The 18014-nt window shown below is 41.0% G+C and overlaps 1 protein-coding gene across 2 annotated transcripts in view; it reads left to right on the top strand.

Annotated features, from left to right (window-relative positions):
- The window catches only part of wdhd1 (WD repeat and HMG-box DNA binding protein 1), a 76573-nt gene extending 59044 nt beyond the window's left edge, over nucleotides 1-17529 (top strand). For both annotated transcript variants that reach the window (XM_086003224.1, XM_086003223.1), the window contains 9 exons: nucleotides 298-429; nucleotides 2278-2486; nucleotides 4477-4640; nucleotides 5102-5158; nucleotides 5655-5698; nucleotides 8045-8218; nucleotides 9308-9432; nucleotides 10505-10643; nucleotides 16506-17529. In XM_086003224.1, the coding sequence (XP_085859350.1) occupies nucleotides 298-429; nucleotides 2278-2486; nucleotides 4477-4640; nucleotides 5102-5158; nucleotides 5655-5698; nucleotides 8045-8218; nucleotides 9308-9432; nucleotides 10505-10643; nucleotides 16506-16721 (1260 nt within the window). In that variant the 3' untranslated portion in view covers nucleotides 16722-17529. The remainder of the gene's footprint in view (nucleotides 1-297; nucleotides 430-2277; nucleotides 2487-4476; nucleotides 4641-5101; nucleotides 5159-5654; nucleotides 5699-8044; nucleotides 8219-9307; nucleotides 9433-10504; nucleotides 10644-16505) is intronic.
- The last annotated feature ends 485 nt before the right edge of the window (nucleotides 17530-18014 follow it).

The following is an 18014-nucleotide window of genomic DNA, read 5'->3' as shown; positions in this document are numbered from 1 at the left end:
GATGCTTGCACTGTCATCGTTAATCTTTGGAAGATGGTGTCGTATTGTAGTTTCTAGCAATTAATGCTGCTGTGGCAATACGCAGGAAATTGATTTGAGACTTGAATCAAGCAGAGGTTAATCTCAAGAGTAGTTGTTATAGATGGATTTCACTATGTATAAACCTGTGCGCGGGTTTCACTATATATTGATATAAAATAGCTCAATCCGAAATGTTTTGTAGTATATTGGAAGCCTGTGTTGAAATTTTGTTGGTAGAATATCACAGGTGAATTAAAGTTTTTCCCATCTTTCCAGGAGCAGTACTGGCGATCAGTTCTATTTCATAATCACTTTGACTATCTGGCAGCAAATAGCTATGAATTTGACGAAGCTGCAAAACACCAAGTACTGAAGGAACAGCAGGAACTGCTAATGAAGATGTTTGCTGTGAGTAAATTCTATATAATCTTCTGCAGCTGTTTGTGTAAATATATGCATCCTCCCTTTCCTGGATGAAGAGAGAACTCTGCCAACCCTACAAAGAAAAGGACTTTGTATGATGAATTGTGGGTGCAATCCCATTTTTAATGTACATTGGTGCCCCCAACCTGCTGTGCTGCCAGAATACCTAACTGGGTAGCTTAGTATATAATGGGCCGGATATTCCGTAGGGACATCGGAAATGCTGGTTTCAGGCATGCACTGCACATGCGCTGGAAACCGGCATTTCCGATCTGTCAAGAAAGTTCTTGACTGATGCTCCGGCTGCCCAGGAGAAGGGCCTCCGTGGGCGGAGAGTTCCGCTTTTTGGAGACCCTCCGCCCGCAGAAACACTTACAATTCTTGCGCCTGATAAAAGCAGGCGTAAGGCCTGCTTTTACCAGAATAAGAGTTGAAAAAAGTTTTTTTTAATTTTTACCACTGATTTATATCATTTAAAAATACTTGAAAAAAGGTAAGTTTATTTTTAGCCCTGTAAAAAAAACTTTAATTATTTTTTTCAAAAATTTTAAGTTTTGTTTAAAATAGTTAATTTATTGTACTTTCAAGTCATTTTAAAAATGTGATTTTTTTATTTTTATTTATTTAATGTTTTACTATGTTTTGGGGGTGATCTCCATTCATATATTTGACAGGTCTTCCTGTCAAATGTATGAAGGGAGATTCCCTTCTTTGATTGGCTCCCCATGGCACACGTGATCCCAGGGACGCTGCGAACTACCTGCGCCTCTGGGATACGTGGGCCCTGCGCACCGGCAGTTTGGAGAGGCCCAGCATTGGAATTGCGCGCCTCCCGGGAGCCCTCGGGTAAGGGCGCAGATTTTTGCAGATCGCAGCCCTTCGCCTGCGGGAGGCCTGCGATCGGAATATCTGGGCCAATATTTTGGGCTTCTGATTGACTTCCCATCTTCCCGCTTAAATAGTTCACAGTTTGAGGTCCCGACCTAACCAGTAACAATCAAAAATTGCATTGATCTGACAGAGCTACAGCATACACCATTTTGTAAGGTAAAATGTAAAAGCTGTTAATGTGAGAGCGATGTATTGCTTCCTCCCAATACTTCAACCTTGCATTTGCAGCAAAAATTTCTATAAGCAGACAGAGTCCCCCAGTGAACTGAAACTTGCACCTTTTATGGTTATAGTGTAATGGTCTGATGGTGCAATATATACCCCATTTGGGAATAAACAGGAGCACATAGTGGTAATCCCATGTGGTCTCCAGTGCATTATGTCATCATAAACGGGTAACATTAGACCATTAGGTTCAGGCTGTAAGTTGGATTTATTTAAAAGTTAGATCACTACACAGAAGCAAGAATGCCAAATAGGAGATTAGCAAGACAATGCTTGACTTTCACCATTCGTAAACTTGCCCCAAAATAATAAGTCTGATATCCTAGTCATTTTCAATAGCTTTTGGTTTAATCCCTGATTTAAAGATCATGTGAAACCAGAAAAAAAAACACGAGATTCAAAATAAATGCTCTGAAAAGCAGGAACCCTTGATACAGCTGCCTTAGCAGTGCTGACACTGGGTACACAAAAGGAAGAACTCTATTCATCGGCACTAACATTTTGACTGGAACACAAAGATGAACCCCAAAAAGGTCCTTGTACTTATTTTTGTCAGTATGGTGTGCACTGTGATAATTTACCTTTTCATATTGTGGAATTAAAGATGGATTTTCTTGATTAATACTGTTTTTTAAATGAAGGTTTATAAAATGAGCAATATCAAGGTATTTTCTTTTGAGGGGGAGGAAAAAAACTAACATTCTGTTTATTGTTTAGCTGTCTTGCAAGGTAGAGCGTGAATTCCGTTGTGAGGAGCTCTCGGAGTTTATGACCCAGAATGTCTTGAATCTGGCTATCAAGTATGCTTCACGTTCAAAGCATCTAACTCTTGCCCAGCGCCTTAGTGACCTTGCGCAGGAGAAAGCTACAGCGTTGATGACCGTACAAGATGAAGAAGACGACTTTAGAGCTGAGCTAAATGCTGGGTATTACTACTTTTGTTAATTTGTAGTTACCATGTACTCCCACAAAATCATAAGCTGTATGAAAATGTGTTGACATCATACATCACTAGTTCTATCTGTTCAAGTCATGTTTTGCATAAGACCATATAAATTATTTGCAAAGCTTAATTTGGCATGGCGCTGAAACAAATTGCACAATTTGCACAGCTGTGGCTGTGGGTAGCTCTCTCGCCTCTGAGTCAGAAGGTTGTGGGTTCAAGTCCCACTCCAGGGACTTGAGCACAAAAATCTAGGTTGACACACCAATGCAGTACTGCGGGAGTGCTCTACTGTCGGAGGTGCCATCTTTCGGATGAGACGTTAAACCGAGGCCCCATCTGCGTTCTCAGAACGTAAAAGATCAAGACGGGCAGGGGAGTTATCCTCGGTGTCCTGGCCAATCAACATAACAAAAACAGATTACCTGGTCATTATCACATTGGTGTTTGTGGGAGCTTACTGTGCTCAAATTGGCTGCTGCATTTCCTACATTATAACAGTGACTACACTCCAAAGGTACTTCATTGGCTGTAAAGTGCTAGCCTGAAAGGGGCCCCACGCATAAAAATTCATGGCCACACTCACCTTCACAGCCACTGGCAATGCCGTCCTGTCCCTCCTCTGAGGCTGCAGTTCCTCCTGCAACAGGTGGCAGATTTCCGTGAGTACCTTCTTTAGTGAAGCGGAGACATCGCATACACTGTCCCTCATTGAGTTTGAGGTAGGAGAATTTCTCCCTGAAGACCCTGGGTGGATACGGTCTCCTGCTGAGAGCCCTTCTCCCCCTTCCCCTCCCCCTCCCCCTCCCTCTTCAAGCAGCTTGTCCTCTCTGTGTTGCTTCTGCTCATTCTCCCTGCAGGCCAAGGGGGATACAAACTGCTGCATCCATGTCTGGGACAACAGGTCAGTGTAGGTGCTTTTGAGTATCCTGCTACACCATTCCCTGGACACTTCAGCAACTGCAAACAAGATAACAAACCACAAAGCACTTCTACAAACTCACCAAAAGCCAGAAGAAATCAGTGAGGAACTAACCTGAAAGCAGTTGATGATCTTTTCAAATGGCGCTGGTGGGAGGGTCCTTCCTGCTGCTGAATGCGTGTTCAGCTATACGTGTTTAAGAGAGGGTGTTAGCTGCAGCGTTGAGGTCGAAAATGGCAGTGCTGGGGTTAAATCGGTGTTACACGCTGACTGGCGTCACGATCTGCCTACTCTGTACTTCGACGCACGCTCCCAGCGCCCGCGCTAATGACCTTGCCAAAATGGCGTTTGGCGTGGCCCGCACCAGAAGTGTGCGCGCAACGCAGATGCCATTTTGGACTAAAATAAAACAGGCATTTGGCGTGGCCCGCACCAGAAGTGTGCGCGCAACGCAGATGCCATTTTGGACTAAAAAAAAACAGATGTTACAGAGCCGAATTTAGCGGCCTGAAGCTTTTTTTCTTCATTCAGTGATGTTTTGTGCAGCATTAGTGCTTTTGAGGTAAGAACTGAAAATGCAGCCTTTTTTTCCCCTATCGCTCCCCCTCCCATAGTTATATATATTGTGCACTATTTTGGTGTAGTATATACCTTTAGAGATGCTACCAATATGTAGAAGGCATAATGTAGGAAATGTGTAAGTGGCTTAAATGTGCATTACTTGTGAAGCATGAGCTGGATTCAAATGGAAAACTCTAGGGTGAAATTGGTAGCTTGGAAGAGAGCTTTCAATGTGAAATCCAGTAAATCTACATTGTTCACAGTGGCTCATTAAATTCATATGAACAACTATTTCTTATTGATTTCAACTAACAGCATCCAAATAACTGGAGCAGCTGCAGGTAGCCACAGAACCCAGCCACCACATGCATTTTTTTTCTGCATTTGCACTGAATTGTTATGAATACAAAAATAGTTGTTTAAGCATTTCAATATGTAAAGCTTATTTGTCTAAATTTTGCTAGTTATTGAAACTGTCTTCTTTATGTAGTTACAGTACGTCAGTGACTAAATGGAATTCGCCACATGTGCAACCTCCAGCTCGAAGTTGTATTGAAAAGGAAGAAGAAGGAAGTGAGGAATGTGTTCAGAATGATGCAGATGAAGATAGTAACAATAGATTGGATCCTGAGGAAACACTTTATGCAAAGCGAAGTGAGACCAGCTAAATATTCAGCTTTTGAATTTTTAGATTACTGGTTGCTGTGTGTTCAGCCTAATTATAAGTCTTGCACCAATTGTAAGCCTAAGTTTTTAAAATTTCTAGTGGCTGCTCTTCTGTGGGGTTATTCCCACGAGGACTTTAAATAAAATAAATTGCACCTCTCTTGCAACTGTCTGCATGTCTTCCACTCTATCACTTTTTCTTCCTTCATGCATAAGCATAACGTGATTCATTTAGTATTTGGGTTCAGAATTTTAAAGTAAATAAATAGATGAAAATGTTTGTACAAATAGATACTGACACATGATTTCCTGCAATTTCCAAAAATAATCTCTTGCCTTATTTGTGCTGGCAATTTGTGTTTGGAACAAACCCAATATCTGCCTAAAACAGATTCTTAGTGTTGAAAGTTTCTTGAATATAACTAACTCACTGTCCTTCTGTACTGCAGGGTTAAATCCATTTAGTAAAGATCATGGCTCTGTAGAAAATATTACTCCAAAATCAGGTATGTAATGCAAACTGTATTTCATGTAAATTACAAATGAGAAAGTTTGTCATTGATGTAATTGAAGGCCATTCTAGTACATCACTTCTGCTTGTTATTTTGTTGCATATTTAAAAGTGTGATTGGAAGTATATTGACTTTAGTGTCAGTAGGTTTCAGTCAAAAACCAACATCCTATCATTTGGTATAATGAATTTGTATAGCAGTGTGTCATACCTTGTATCACATGCACTTGTGTTTGTTCAGCTGGCTGGTTGGTTAACAGTGCAAGTTGCATTAATGGACCGTTCATCACAAATTGCAACTAGATGCTTAATCAAGGATTGCTTTCTTTTAAATGCTGTCTGTGTCTAGATGATCACGTCATATAACCATTGATACAGATTTCAATATACTATGAAACAATGGTTGATTTTTTTATTCGTGAAATTGGAACTAGTATTGGACTTGTGATGTAAGTTCTGGTTTTATAACTTTGTATCTCTCCTGTCAACAGTAACTCTTACAAACAGTATTCTTGCACGTGCCAATCCCTTTAAGGTAAGAGATTAGGGTACATTACCTCAAGATTCTGAGAATGTAAAATATTATCTCTCCTGTAGCTAACATTTGAATGTAGGTGGGGGGGAATGGTAGAAAACTGTTTGATATCCACTGTTATAATTTGATGTAACTTACAGACCTAGTCACCGAACCACAATTTGACCTCCCAGAAAGTGAAGGGGAAAAATACTTTTTTTTTAGGAAACTTCTCCCTAAAAGAAAGAGAATAAAAAGAGCAAACTACAGTGACAGTTTTTTTTTAACAATGGTGTAAAATAATAAAATAAACTGAAAATAGATGGATTCTGTGTGCTAATAAATACTGATGTTGCATGTCTTCCTACCTATTATTTGTATTGTGAAACCTAAGTAAGAGGCCAAGTTCTTTAGTACCATCAAGGCTGAAACAAGTAGGAATATAATACTGGGTAAATCAGGAAGTAATGATTGGGTAATGCCATGCTTGGTTTTTAAAGAATTGTGAATTGGAGGAGAACGAGAAGACTGATGGAGTTATGGTGATCTGTAACTTTAAGATCTTGGGAGAGATGAGTTGGAGTAGGAGAAAGTTCAGTGAGTTTTGATTTCAGCACAATAAGGATTTGGAATGGTGGAAGAGCATGTAAGATAGTATTAGCATAAACAAGAGGAATAGTCAGCATGGAGATCAAGATGCACCAATTTAGCCATATTTCAAGAGGAATGAAAGTTCTATGTGTGCGGTGTCAAGAAAATTGATGAATGTAGAGGAATTTATCGTCAAAATAGAAGGTACAGTTGAGTGGAGGAGATGATTGGTATGAAAAGGAGAGAAAGCATCCTTGGAGAGCCTTTGAGTTGATGGAGAAAAAGTCGAGGTTGAGCCACAACATAATTAGAGATTTGAGAGGAAACTAGTTAGTCATTGTGGAAGACCATATAATGTTAATTTGTCCAGGGTGATGTCAAATGAATTACCAAAGTGATCACTGGCAGAAGTTGATAACCAGTGGAATTAAAAACTACTGCTGATCATGGATTAAACCAGGACTTTCAAGATAATTAGTTTAAGAGTCAGCAAAATCTTACAGAACTTTAGAACGTGCAGACATTATGGCAATAGTTAGAAGTATAAGATAGAATCATCATTTTTAGGGATAGGATGAACATAAACAAATTTCCAAAAAGAAAAGGTGGACTAGGAGTAAGAGACTGAGGTAAAGACATTGCACAGGCTATATTTGGAGATGTACATCTTAAGAACAATCTATTCTATATTAAAAATCAAAGGTGGGTTGCCATATTCCATGTAGTATTTGTCACACAGGAAAGTAGTGCTGTGATAAGGCGTCAAGGTTAAAATTTAATGTTACGCCCAGAAACACAAACTGCAGCTCAATCCTGGCTATTCAGATCCACTCAATTGCACACACTGACCAGTGGGTAGATAATTATGCATTTCAGTGTAATTTCTTTCTTTCTAATTGTGGATCCCCCCGAGTCTGTCAACAGAACAGGTGCCTACAGCAACCTGTCCCCACCCCAATCCTCCCATTCCCTCCCCTCCTCCGCACCACACCCTTGCCCTCTCTTCTTCCTTTCCACAATTCTCTTCTTCTCCCTCTCCTCCACTTTCTCCAACTTAATTTCTCTCTCACCTCACCATTCATTACCCTTCCCCTGCTCTCCTCTTTCCATCTCCACCCTCCTGTCTCCTCTCCCTTTCTCTTTTCCTCTCTCCCTTTGTCTCTCCCTTCCATCTCCATTACCCCTTCTTTCCTCCTCCTCTTGCCACCACCATCTCCTTTTCCCTCTTCGCTCTCCATTTTTATTTCCATCTCCCCCCTCCTCTCATTATCTCCATCTCTATTTCCATTTCGCCCTCTCTATCCTCCCCTCCTCTCACCATCTCTTTCTCTATCTCCATCTTCCCCTCCTCTTTCCAGTGCTATCTGCTGTTTCCCTTCTCCTGCCCTCTGATCTTGCTTGATCTGAATACTGCACTTGGTCTTGGCTCCCTGTGTTCAATGCCACAGGAGCTCAAATAGTAGATGCTAATGATTTATAGATAATATGTGCACCATCCATTGAATTAATTACAATGTCAAATGGCTTAAAGTTGTTAAGTGTATCACTGGTTAAAATAGTGTCTATTTAACATAGTTTCTGCAAAAGTGATTAAAATAGTAAGAGTCAGCAAGAACAGATTTTTTTAACAAGTAGTAAAGTTGTGCTGTTTGCTACTAGGATCTTGTGTCTTACCGTGTAATGCAATAAACATTAATAGAGCTGTTTTTTAAAACTCATTTTACTTCTAGTTTTATTTACTTAAACCCAAAATCTTTGTTGTTTTCTCCTTCCCAGGTTACATCTGGTGGAATATCTCCTGCATTAGCTGGAGGTCAAGCCCGTAACACCAATATTCTAGATAGCATGACGAAAACTAGTAAAAAATCGACAAGCAACAACAGCCAGTCTGCAAATAAGGAGAAATCACTGGTCCTGAAACCTCTGATATTAAAACCAAAGGCCAAACAGGTATTAACTTGTTTCAGAATTTGTTTTATTAGAATCAGGAATTGCATGTTTTAAAAAAAATGCAGGATTGGTGGTTCTCCTAGTGGCTCAATTAAATGCAATGCTCAGTGTGGGACTGAGCTGTGCAAGTCAGAAAGTCCCAAGTTAACCCCTGCTCTGTGCTGAATTGGTTGATCTCAACCAGAATGGTGGTAAGAGGAGTACTACTACTGCCAGCTCTCTTCGCCGGGAGCAAGCGGAAGCCAAGCGCAGGCAGCGCAAGGAGCGTCAACCCAAGCACCCCACTCACCCGCCCCTTCAATCACCGTCTGCCCCACCTGTGACAGAGACTGTAGGTCCTGCATTTGACTCATCAGTCACCTGCAAACTCATTTTTAATGTGGAAGCAAGTCATCCTTGGTTCCGAGGGACTGCCTAAGAAGAGAAGAAGATTACTACTGCTGACCTCTGTGGCCCTGTATTAGGAGTTGCCCCTGCTCATCACTATTGAGCATCTCTATCTGGAAGGTGATGTGTAGACATTTCATTAGGACATAAGTGGGTCTGACAATGGTGTCCACGTGGTTGAATAGCATCCTCTGCTCATATGTGAAAAATGACCACGATACCAGACATTATTAAACACCCATGGAACAAATACTGGATTCAAATTTGAGGAGAATTATTTTGCACAATACATATCAAAACTCGAGATGGTTAAAAAAGTAAGTTGTGTGTGTAGCTCCAGAGACATGACTAAATCATTTTTCTGGATATTAAAAGTTGATTTTATAATTACTTATCTCAAAACAATATAGTTGCAAGCTAGTTTTTAAAAATGTTTTTGAAGTGTTTTGCAGCTCTTGCACTGTACAGCTAGATGTAAAAATAAAAACTTGATTTTTAAGTGGTGATAATTACATTAGCGTTCTTGACTTCTGTAATTAGTTTGTGTAAGTTAAATTGATTCCAACTGAAGCCAGTCCTACACTTATCTGCAGTTAATTCAGAACTGATGATCTGCATGACAAAAGAACCGTAATTTTTGTTTCAACATTAGGGCTATTTATCTAGTTTGGCATCTTGTTTCACTTTTCTTATTTTTGAAAGACCCAAGCTACACTGTTCCAGTCAACCATTCCTAAATCCAGCAGTAAAACTGTGGAAGAGAAAGCAGTTGAGGCTAAGCCTGTACAAACCATCATCCCTGACAGCAAAAACACAGAAAACAAAAAGTGAGTGCTTTTAACATTATACATAAAGAATGTGCACTTTTAATAACCTTTATACTACCAGGAAATCTAACAATTTGTGTTGGAGATCATAGCAGATTTTTTTTTTAAACCTTTAGTAATATGACTTGTTTGCTGAACATTAGACATTTCAAAGTTTCCTTTGTGTCACCAGATAGTTACCAGAAAGATTCTGCTTCGAAGTTTAGATCTATTGGCCCTGGAATTGCGGTGTGTATGACGGCGTACTCTCAGTACACCGTCGTACTCCCTTTGAAATGCACCGCAAGTTCAGGATTTCTGCTTGTGCACGTGTGAAATCCAGAACTTACGGCTGTCGACATACGCATTGACAGGCCATCTGCGGGGGCTACAAAAAAGCAATTGCTAACGTAGAGCTGGGCTCTTTGCCCAGTGACTGACCAGCGATTGTGCATGGAAGTCTTACGGTTGATTGAAGCAGGCGCAGGGCCTGTTTGCATCAGCGTAAGGGGCTATCTAAGCCATTAATTAAACATTTTCATATCCTAAATTATGCACATACACTGTATCAGTTGAGTTTATGCAAATATTGGCCCGGATTACAGTTTTAATGACGTATAAAATTATCAAAAAATTAAATTTTTCGTGAGGTTGGTGGAATGAAGATAATTATGAATAAAATTCCAATTCTGTACATTGTATAATCATTAGATTTGGGGATTCCATTGCATCTCATTAGTGAATTCCCTTCGTAAATGATTGAAATGGAATTCTGCTTATTGATTGGAGGTCTAGGCCCACGTGCTCCCAGGTATGCTTCCGCACCGCCTGGGATCCGTGGGCCATTACGCTGCCCTCCACCTCGAGGCTCGAGACCGCAAGTTTTTGCAGCCTGGCTGACAGCAGGTACTTTCGTAATTCTTTTGCGGGTCGGAAGCGTACTCCGGAGGTACGCTTCCGACCGCAATTTCTAGCACCATTATTTCCGCGATCAGTGCTGCATTGTAATTCCTAACTACTTAATGACTTGACACTAGAAAACAATGCTTTGTTAAAATACAGTGATAGTGTGTTTTTTTTTTGTTGTAAAAAGGCCCAAGAGGACAGGTTTCCAACTCTGGTTAGAAGAAGGCCGAGGTGATATTGTTGCTGAGAGTCCAGGTTTGACAGAAGAAGAAATAATTAAAGAAGGCATGAACAGATTCCGCATTCTGTCATCCGAGGAGAGGAAGGTATGAGAACCCAATCCTAGAATTTTTTTGGCATTTTTTAATGTACTTTAGCACCAATTATTTTGTTTGATTTTAATAATTAATAAAATTAATTTGAAAAAGTTTAATTGAAATCTCCAAATAATTAAGAATTATTTAGCTAGGACAATCCATTTTCATTGATGCCAAAGAAAATGTATACACTTGGGCAAATAATAATTCATAATCATTCTTTTGAGTTGTATTCTGCTGTTTTGGCTATATAGTTCGACATTCAATTGGCTTGATTGCTGCTTTGCATTGGTACAATGGGTAGATATTTGAATCTCGTTAAATCTGTGTAGTAAAGCTAATGCACAACAGGAACCCCACATTTACTATGACTATACAGGTAGACTACCCTTTATCCGGACTTCCGAAAACCGAAACCCTCTAAAAACCGAAGGTTTTTTCGTTCAGCGTAAGTCGTGCGTACCCCCCCCCCGCCAGCCCCGACAACCGACAACCGCCGACCCCCCCCCCCCGCGGACCCCGCCAGCCCCGCCCAGCCTCGACAACCGCCGGCCCCGACAACCGCCGGCCCCGACAACCGCCGACCCCCCCCCGCGGACCCCGCCAGCCCCGACAACCGCCGACCCCGCCAGCCCCGACAACCGCGGACCCCGACAACCGCCAGCCCCGACAACCGCCGACCCCCCCGCGGACCCCGCCAGCCCCGACAACCGCCGACCCCCCCGCGTACCCCGCCGGCCCCGACCCCCGCCAACCCCGACTGACTTACGCTGAGCGTCAGCGTAAGTCGTGCGCACGACCCCCCGCCGACCCACCTTCCGAAATCCGAAATTCTCCTTTATCCGAAACTCGGCTGGTCCCGAGGTTTTCGGATAAAGGATAGTCTACCTGTATAGGTTTAAATCTATAGGTCTGAATAGGTTAAATTGGTACAGAATAAATCTGTATAGGTGTGTTAAGGTACATCCCCTGTGCTGATATTTATTTTCATGAATACTGGGAAATCTAGCAGCAATCAAATTGGAAACGGTGTTGTCACCAGCGCTACTTGATTTTGATTGTACTGCTCACAGACTACAAAACAACATGTAACTGAATAGGTTTGAAGTGGATGTTGCTGAGGAACCATACCTATGTAAATTTAGTAGTATTGATTTAGTTTCTTTGTGAGCTGATGACATTATTATTTAAACAGGATTGGCAGATGCAGTAACACATCAGTTTAGATTCACTTAATTGGAGGATAAAACTGGAGAGTGAAAAATGGAATTTTGCAGAAGGGCTTCTTGCAGCAGGTTTTTGTGCTTTGAACATGAAATGAATTTCTGATAAGTCTTTAAAGCTGTAGAGTAGGAGTTACAGCTTGAGTGTGAGTAAAAGATTTGGATTGATTAGCCAACTTACCGTTTCATATTTGATTTTTTTTCTCTTTTGAAAATGGATTGATCTCATTTTTCATTACAACTGCTTTACTTGGGGCTTTATTTTCAAATGATTGAGAATCAGTTGTATGAAGGAAAAAATACAATTCATGAAGGAGCTTCAATGTATGTTTTAAAAAAAAAATCCTGCAAATAAGCTCAAAGCCAAAACCAAAGAGATTTTCTTTGCTAAGGAGGAATTAAGTATCACCAAAAATATTTCCATGAAGAAAAAGCATGGAGGAACTGCAGAACGTAAATTTTAAATTGCAGGCAGCAAGGACACCCGCCCAAGCCGGTGGGATCCTTTCTAAATATGAAGAATCTAGAGTGCTTTGGAAAATTATGACTAACGCATCTGCAATTTCTTCATCTATGTATTTTGGATACCTTGGAGTAGGAAACCATCAGGTCCTGGAGATGTGTCTATCATAAATCCCATTATTTTCTCCATTACCATTTATTAAACTTATATCAAATCCAATGTTTCCCCTTGACTTTTTATGTTCCCTTGTACCAGTGGTATTTTGTATTCTTCCTCCAAGAATCATAGAAATTTACGGCACAGAAGGAGGCCATTTGGCCCATCATGTCCGTGCCGCCCAAAAAAGAGCTATCCAGCCTAATCCCACTTTCCAGTTCGTGGTCCGTAGCCTTGCCGGTTACGGCACTTCAAGTGCATATCCAAGTACATTTTAAATGTGAGGAGGGTTTCTGCTTCTACCACCCTTTCAGGCAGTGAGTTCCACAGTGAAATGAATGCAAAGTATTAATTTAACAAGTCTGCCATTTCCTTATTATCTGTTATAGTTTTGCCTGCATCCGTCTTTAATGGGCCAACATTCCCCTTTACCACTCTTTCTCTTGATATATAAAAACTTTTGCTGTTAGCTTTGGTATCTCTTACAAGTTTTCTTCATAGTCCCTTTTTGCACCTCAGTAGTTTCTTTGTATCCTTTTGTTGCTTTTTATAGCTCTCCCAATCTGCTGGATTTCAGCTTTTCCTTGTATTTATGTGAGCCTTTCCTCTTATTTTTTTACTTCATTTGTTGACCATGGTTGCTTAACTACACATGTGGAGCCTATGCCTTTTACGAGTATTCACTGGTTTTGTATCGTACCAAATACTTCTTTTGAATACCTCCCGCTATTTGTCTATAGGTTTACCCAATAACAGTTCCGCCCAGTTTTACTGCGATTAATTCATTTTACATCCTTTCAAAGTTTGCCTTAAATTGACATCCTTGGTTTGTGACTTGCCCTTCTGCCTCTCAAACCTCATATCAAATTCATTCATATTATGGTCACTATTTGCAAGATATTCCCATACAGGCAAATTGTTAACTCGTTCTGGTTCGTTGCTCATCACTAAATTGAGTTTGGCCTGTTACCTTGTCTGTACTAAAACATATTGGCCTAGAAATTGGAACCTTTAGTGCCGGCCATTGAGGCGGTTTTGAAGAAAAAATGGCGGCCGCCTCACCTCCGCCCACTTCCGGCGCGAAACATAGCGGCCGCCATATTGGGCAGGTCGGCAGCACTGCCGTTGCCTGCGCTTGCCTCAAATATTTTAATGATCAAAATGCCGCACGCTGAGTGATTTTGGATGTCGCCGCTCCTTTTAACGCCCTCTCCAAAGCACACACGTGCGTGCAGCCGTTGTCCGCACGTAGACCTGGGAGAAGGTGGAGGCGATCTATGGAGCTCAGTCTTTAATAACTATGCAGAGTATGTGCAGTCCCACCTAACCCAGGCTCTGTGATAGGTTTGCATTCTTAACTGATCACTGTTTTTGACATTTTGACATTGCACCATCTAGTGCAAACAATCAGGAATTTGATGACACATGTAGCGTGAGTTTTCATAAGTTCAAGTACAGTAAACTCTTTCTTATCCGGCACCTATGGGACCAGGATGGTGTCGGTTGATGAAAAATTCTGGATAACAGAGAGCCATACCTACCACGGTGCTGCTTTTCCACTCACCATCACCACTGACTAACTCGGCCACCGCGGGAGACTCGGACTCGGCAAAACGAGTGCTGGATGGATTCGGCAAGATTACCGGTTATTGAAGTGTTTTGTATTGCGATATATCTATTTTGCCGGTTGATAAAGTGCCGTTTAAACTAGAGTTTACTGTATTTGGAAACTCAAATTGCTGGAATGATTCCACCCAAATTGCAGTCGTTTAACCAGTTAATGAGGACCTTTTTTGATTAATAATTGCACTTGACAAATTAGCCGGCTAACTATTTGAGAGTTTCAACAATTGAATTAAACCTAGATTTCAGCTAAACGGCAGGTTGCATTCTTTAAAATCTGACAGCTTAGTGTATTTTTAGGCTCTGTCAACCTACAAAACACCAGAAACATTCCACTTCACTTTCATAAATCATGATTTCCTGATAACGCCACACAGATAGTTTAGACCCGACCTTCGGCCTCCTGCTGATCGTACCTCCTGAAACAGCGCGTTTCACGGTAGGTCCTGCGCTGCGCTCATTTAAATCAGCAGGCAGCACCAAAATAACGGTGATGCCGGCGCACTCTTAACGGGTGGGAGTTGACCTCGGCCCGGCACTGCCCATTTTCGGGCTTTATCGAATTTTTAGGCCACTGTTCTAGAAAACTGTCCCGATTACATTCTAGAAATTAATTTTTTTACTTGAGCTGTTCTGCTTCGCTCTATGAAAATCTCCCATTATAACTACATTGTTTTTGCTACATGCTTCCCTGCTCTCTCTATTGATGCATCCCCCTCCCCCCACCCCACTACATCATTATCATGAGGTCTGTAGATACTTCCTACCGGAGTCTTTGCATCCTTTGCTGTTCCTTAACTCTACACATAGTAATTCCACTGTGTGATCATTGAAATCCTTGTTTCTACTACTATTGCATCTCTCCCCCGCCCCCCCCCCCCCCCTACCCCCCACCCCTACCAATCTTTCCTAATTTTTCTGTAATTTCTAAAGATCCTATAGCCAGGAATATTTAGTTTCCAATCATACTTGGGTTGTGGCTAGATCGCTGTAATGGCTACAACATTATACCCCTCATAAGTTGAATTTGTGCTTTCAAATTGTTTTATTTCTAATGCTATGTGCATTTGAGTACAGAACTCTTGGGGCCAGGGAAAGCTGCACAAATGGGAGAGCCGTCACCTAAACTGGAGAGGCACCTGTGTCCCTGTGGAAAGGGTAAATAAGGCAGTGGGCAAAATCTGGATAACAGTTCCCACTTTGCCCATAATATGTCCTGCTGGTTTTTTTCTCATACTTTTTGACTTGTGTGTCAGCCAGTCGCTTACCCTCACCTATGAATCAGAACATTGTGGATTCAAGTCCCACTCCAGAGACTTGAGCACAAAAATCTAGGTTGGCACTTCAGTGCAGTACTGAGCGAGGGCTGCACTGTCGAAGGTGCCATCTTTCAGATAAGACGTTAAACTGAGGCCCCGACTGCTCTCTCAGGTGGACGTAAAAGATTCTATGGCACTATTTCGAAGAAGAGCGAGAAGTTATCCCTGGTGTCCTGGCCAATATTTATCCCTCAATCAACATCACTAAAACAGATTGTCTGGTCATTATCACATTGTTGTTTGTGGGAGCCTGCTGTGCGCAAATTGGCTGCCGCATTTCCTACATTACAACAGTGACTCCTCTTCAAAAAGTACTTTATTGGCTGTAAAGTGCTTTGGGACATCCGGTGGTAATGAAAGGCGCTATATAAATGCAAGTCTTTTTCTTTTTTGTGGATTTTCCTTTCCTACCTGCCCTAACTAGCTTAAATGTTTCCCACTGCCCTGTTTACCCTTTTCGCAAGGATACGGGTGCCTCTCCAGTTTAGGTGACGTTTCTTCCCTCTGTGCAGCTTTCCTGGTCCCAAAAGTGGTCCCAGGAATCTGAAACGTTCCCTTCTACACCATTGTTCCAGCCATGCATTGATTCCTAAACTTTATTTCTATCTGGTCCAACATGTGGGGGGGAAAAATCACACCATTGATTTTTTTGGGAATTCAGTTTCACAACTTGGCACAGTGAAATTTAAACTCATGACTTTGGGATTGTTGGTCCAGTACCATAAGCACCAAGCTGCCATACCAAGCTCGGTGTACATTTTCTTTCTTGTAATAAACAATTTGTAGTTTAGCTTGCAATAGATGATCTGTCAGCATGTTCTTTTCTGCCTTTTGGAGAGATCAGGAGTGGACATCCTGCACGATTTCTGGCATAACCCAGCAATGAAAGAGTAGATTGTTAACCCCAAGGCATGCTAACTCCAATTGATTACATGCATGAGGTTAAGTTTCAGAAGATGTGTTCACCTTTTTCTGGAAGCTGACTTTTGAGCTGAGCTTCGAGCGCAGTGTTGAATGATGGCCCAAATTGTAACATCCACACTGCAGTACCGTTTTAAATTATTCTTGCGACGATTTTATTTTCCAGGCCTGGACGGAGAAAGCTAAAAGAAGTGAAAGTATCAACAATACGCCTGATGCAGAAGATGTTAAAAAACGTAAGCGTATGGAGGCGCCAAGTGAAGGTGAGCCAGAAAACAAAAAGGAAAACTCTGAAGAACCCGAAGGCTTGGCCAAAAAGCAGAAACCACAGCACCAATCCACCAATTCAAGGTTGTCTGCCTTTGCCTTCAAAAAGGACTAGCAATGCTACATATTACTTCGACACGGTTTGAACATATCTTTTGAAACCACATTTAATTGGTGATAGTGCAGCAGTTTAAGCAAAACTTGTACTATATTTAAATGTTCTTAAAATTATTTTTGCTGTATTGGGGGGGATTTTATATGTATATATTTGTTTGAAGTTCACATCAACAATGCAACCTGTGCTCGAGAGTCATCCCATGTGGCGAGTTCTCCATTTCAGCAGAACAGAGGCACTTGTTTTAATGAGTGACGAACTGGTTGACATCTCGTAGTATCTGGTTTAGGTGCGATTGGCAGCGGACCAAGGACCAGTTATCTATCTGCATTTGTTGACTGGAATGATGTGTAGTACAAAAGCGGGGGGGGGGGGGGGACAGAAATATGAATAAATCAAATTAACTTTTACTGAAACGACTTCATTTTTTGGATATATTTTCTATGTTGTAAAGTCATGACATTAGAAATGTGATTGTTTTGTAGAGCTGTTGTGAACCATAATATAGTGGTGATTTAATTGGCACAAACTGCTAAATTGTGAATTCATTGGAATACAGTTATTAATAAGCTGCTACTCTTGCTTGGTAGCTGCCGGCAATCAGTCTAGTTAACTCCAGTTACTCATCGTCCACTTCATGCAAATAAATACAGGTCAAAATGTTCAGATTTCCATGTTTTTGTAATTACATTTTAATGTATTACATCCTTCAAGGTGTTGAATTTTGTTTAGATGCAAGTTTTCACTTTTCTATGTTGTTTGAATTTTTATGTATTTTTGACAGGAATTAAACTGAATCTGTTTTGAGTATTTGTGTTTCTCATAGTTTTAAAATAGTTTTTTTTTTAAGAGTGGTACAATTTGTTGAAATGCCAGCACGTGTTGAACTGGAAAGGAGAGTGGGCAAAGGTTTCTCCAGCATATAAAATTGCTTCATTTCCTAAAAGGTAAAAGCAATTTAGATGAAAGTAAATGTACCAACATACTTAATAATATGATATTCTGAATTGATGGATTATCTTAACTATCAGAGACATGATTGTGCCTCAATGTACAACGTGCATGGTATAATGAAACGATAAAACTGTGTGCACACAGCTCTCTTAATGTTTCTCAATCAGCGTAGGTAGTATCGCATATTCAAGTGAAAGGTTGAGATCAAAAATCTGAGTTTTGAAAATGCAGTGAGGGTGAGATGTTAAGTGAATACAACTGTTGTACAGGATTTTTGGGTAGCAATGAGCACAAGATGCACTTGTATCCGAAGCTTTATCACAACAATGACCACTTTAG

The sequence above is a fragment of the Somniosus microcephalus genome, chromosome 12 (genome assembly GCF_052327205.1).
Source record: "Somniosus microcephalus isolate GS21.2 chromosome 12, FLI_Smic_1.0, whole genome shotgun sequence".
NCBI lineage: Eukaryota > Metazoa > Chordata > Chondrichthyes > Squaliformes > Somniosidae > Somniosus > Somniosus microcephalus.
The sequence above is the reverse complement of the archived record's forward strand: the minus strand, read 5'-3'. Positions and strand labels throughout refer to the sequence as shown.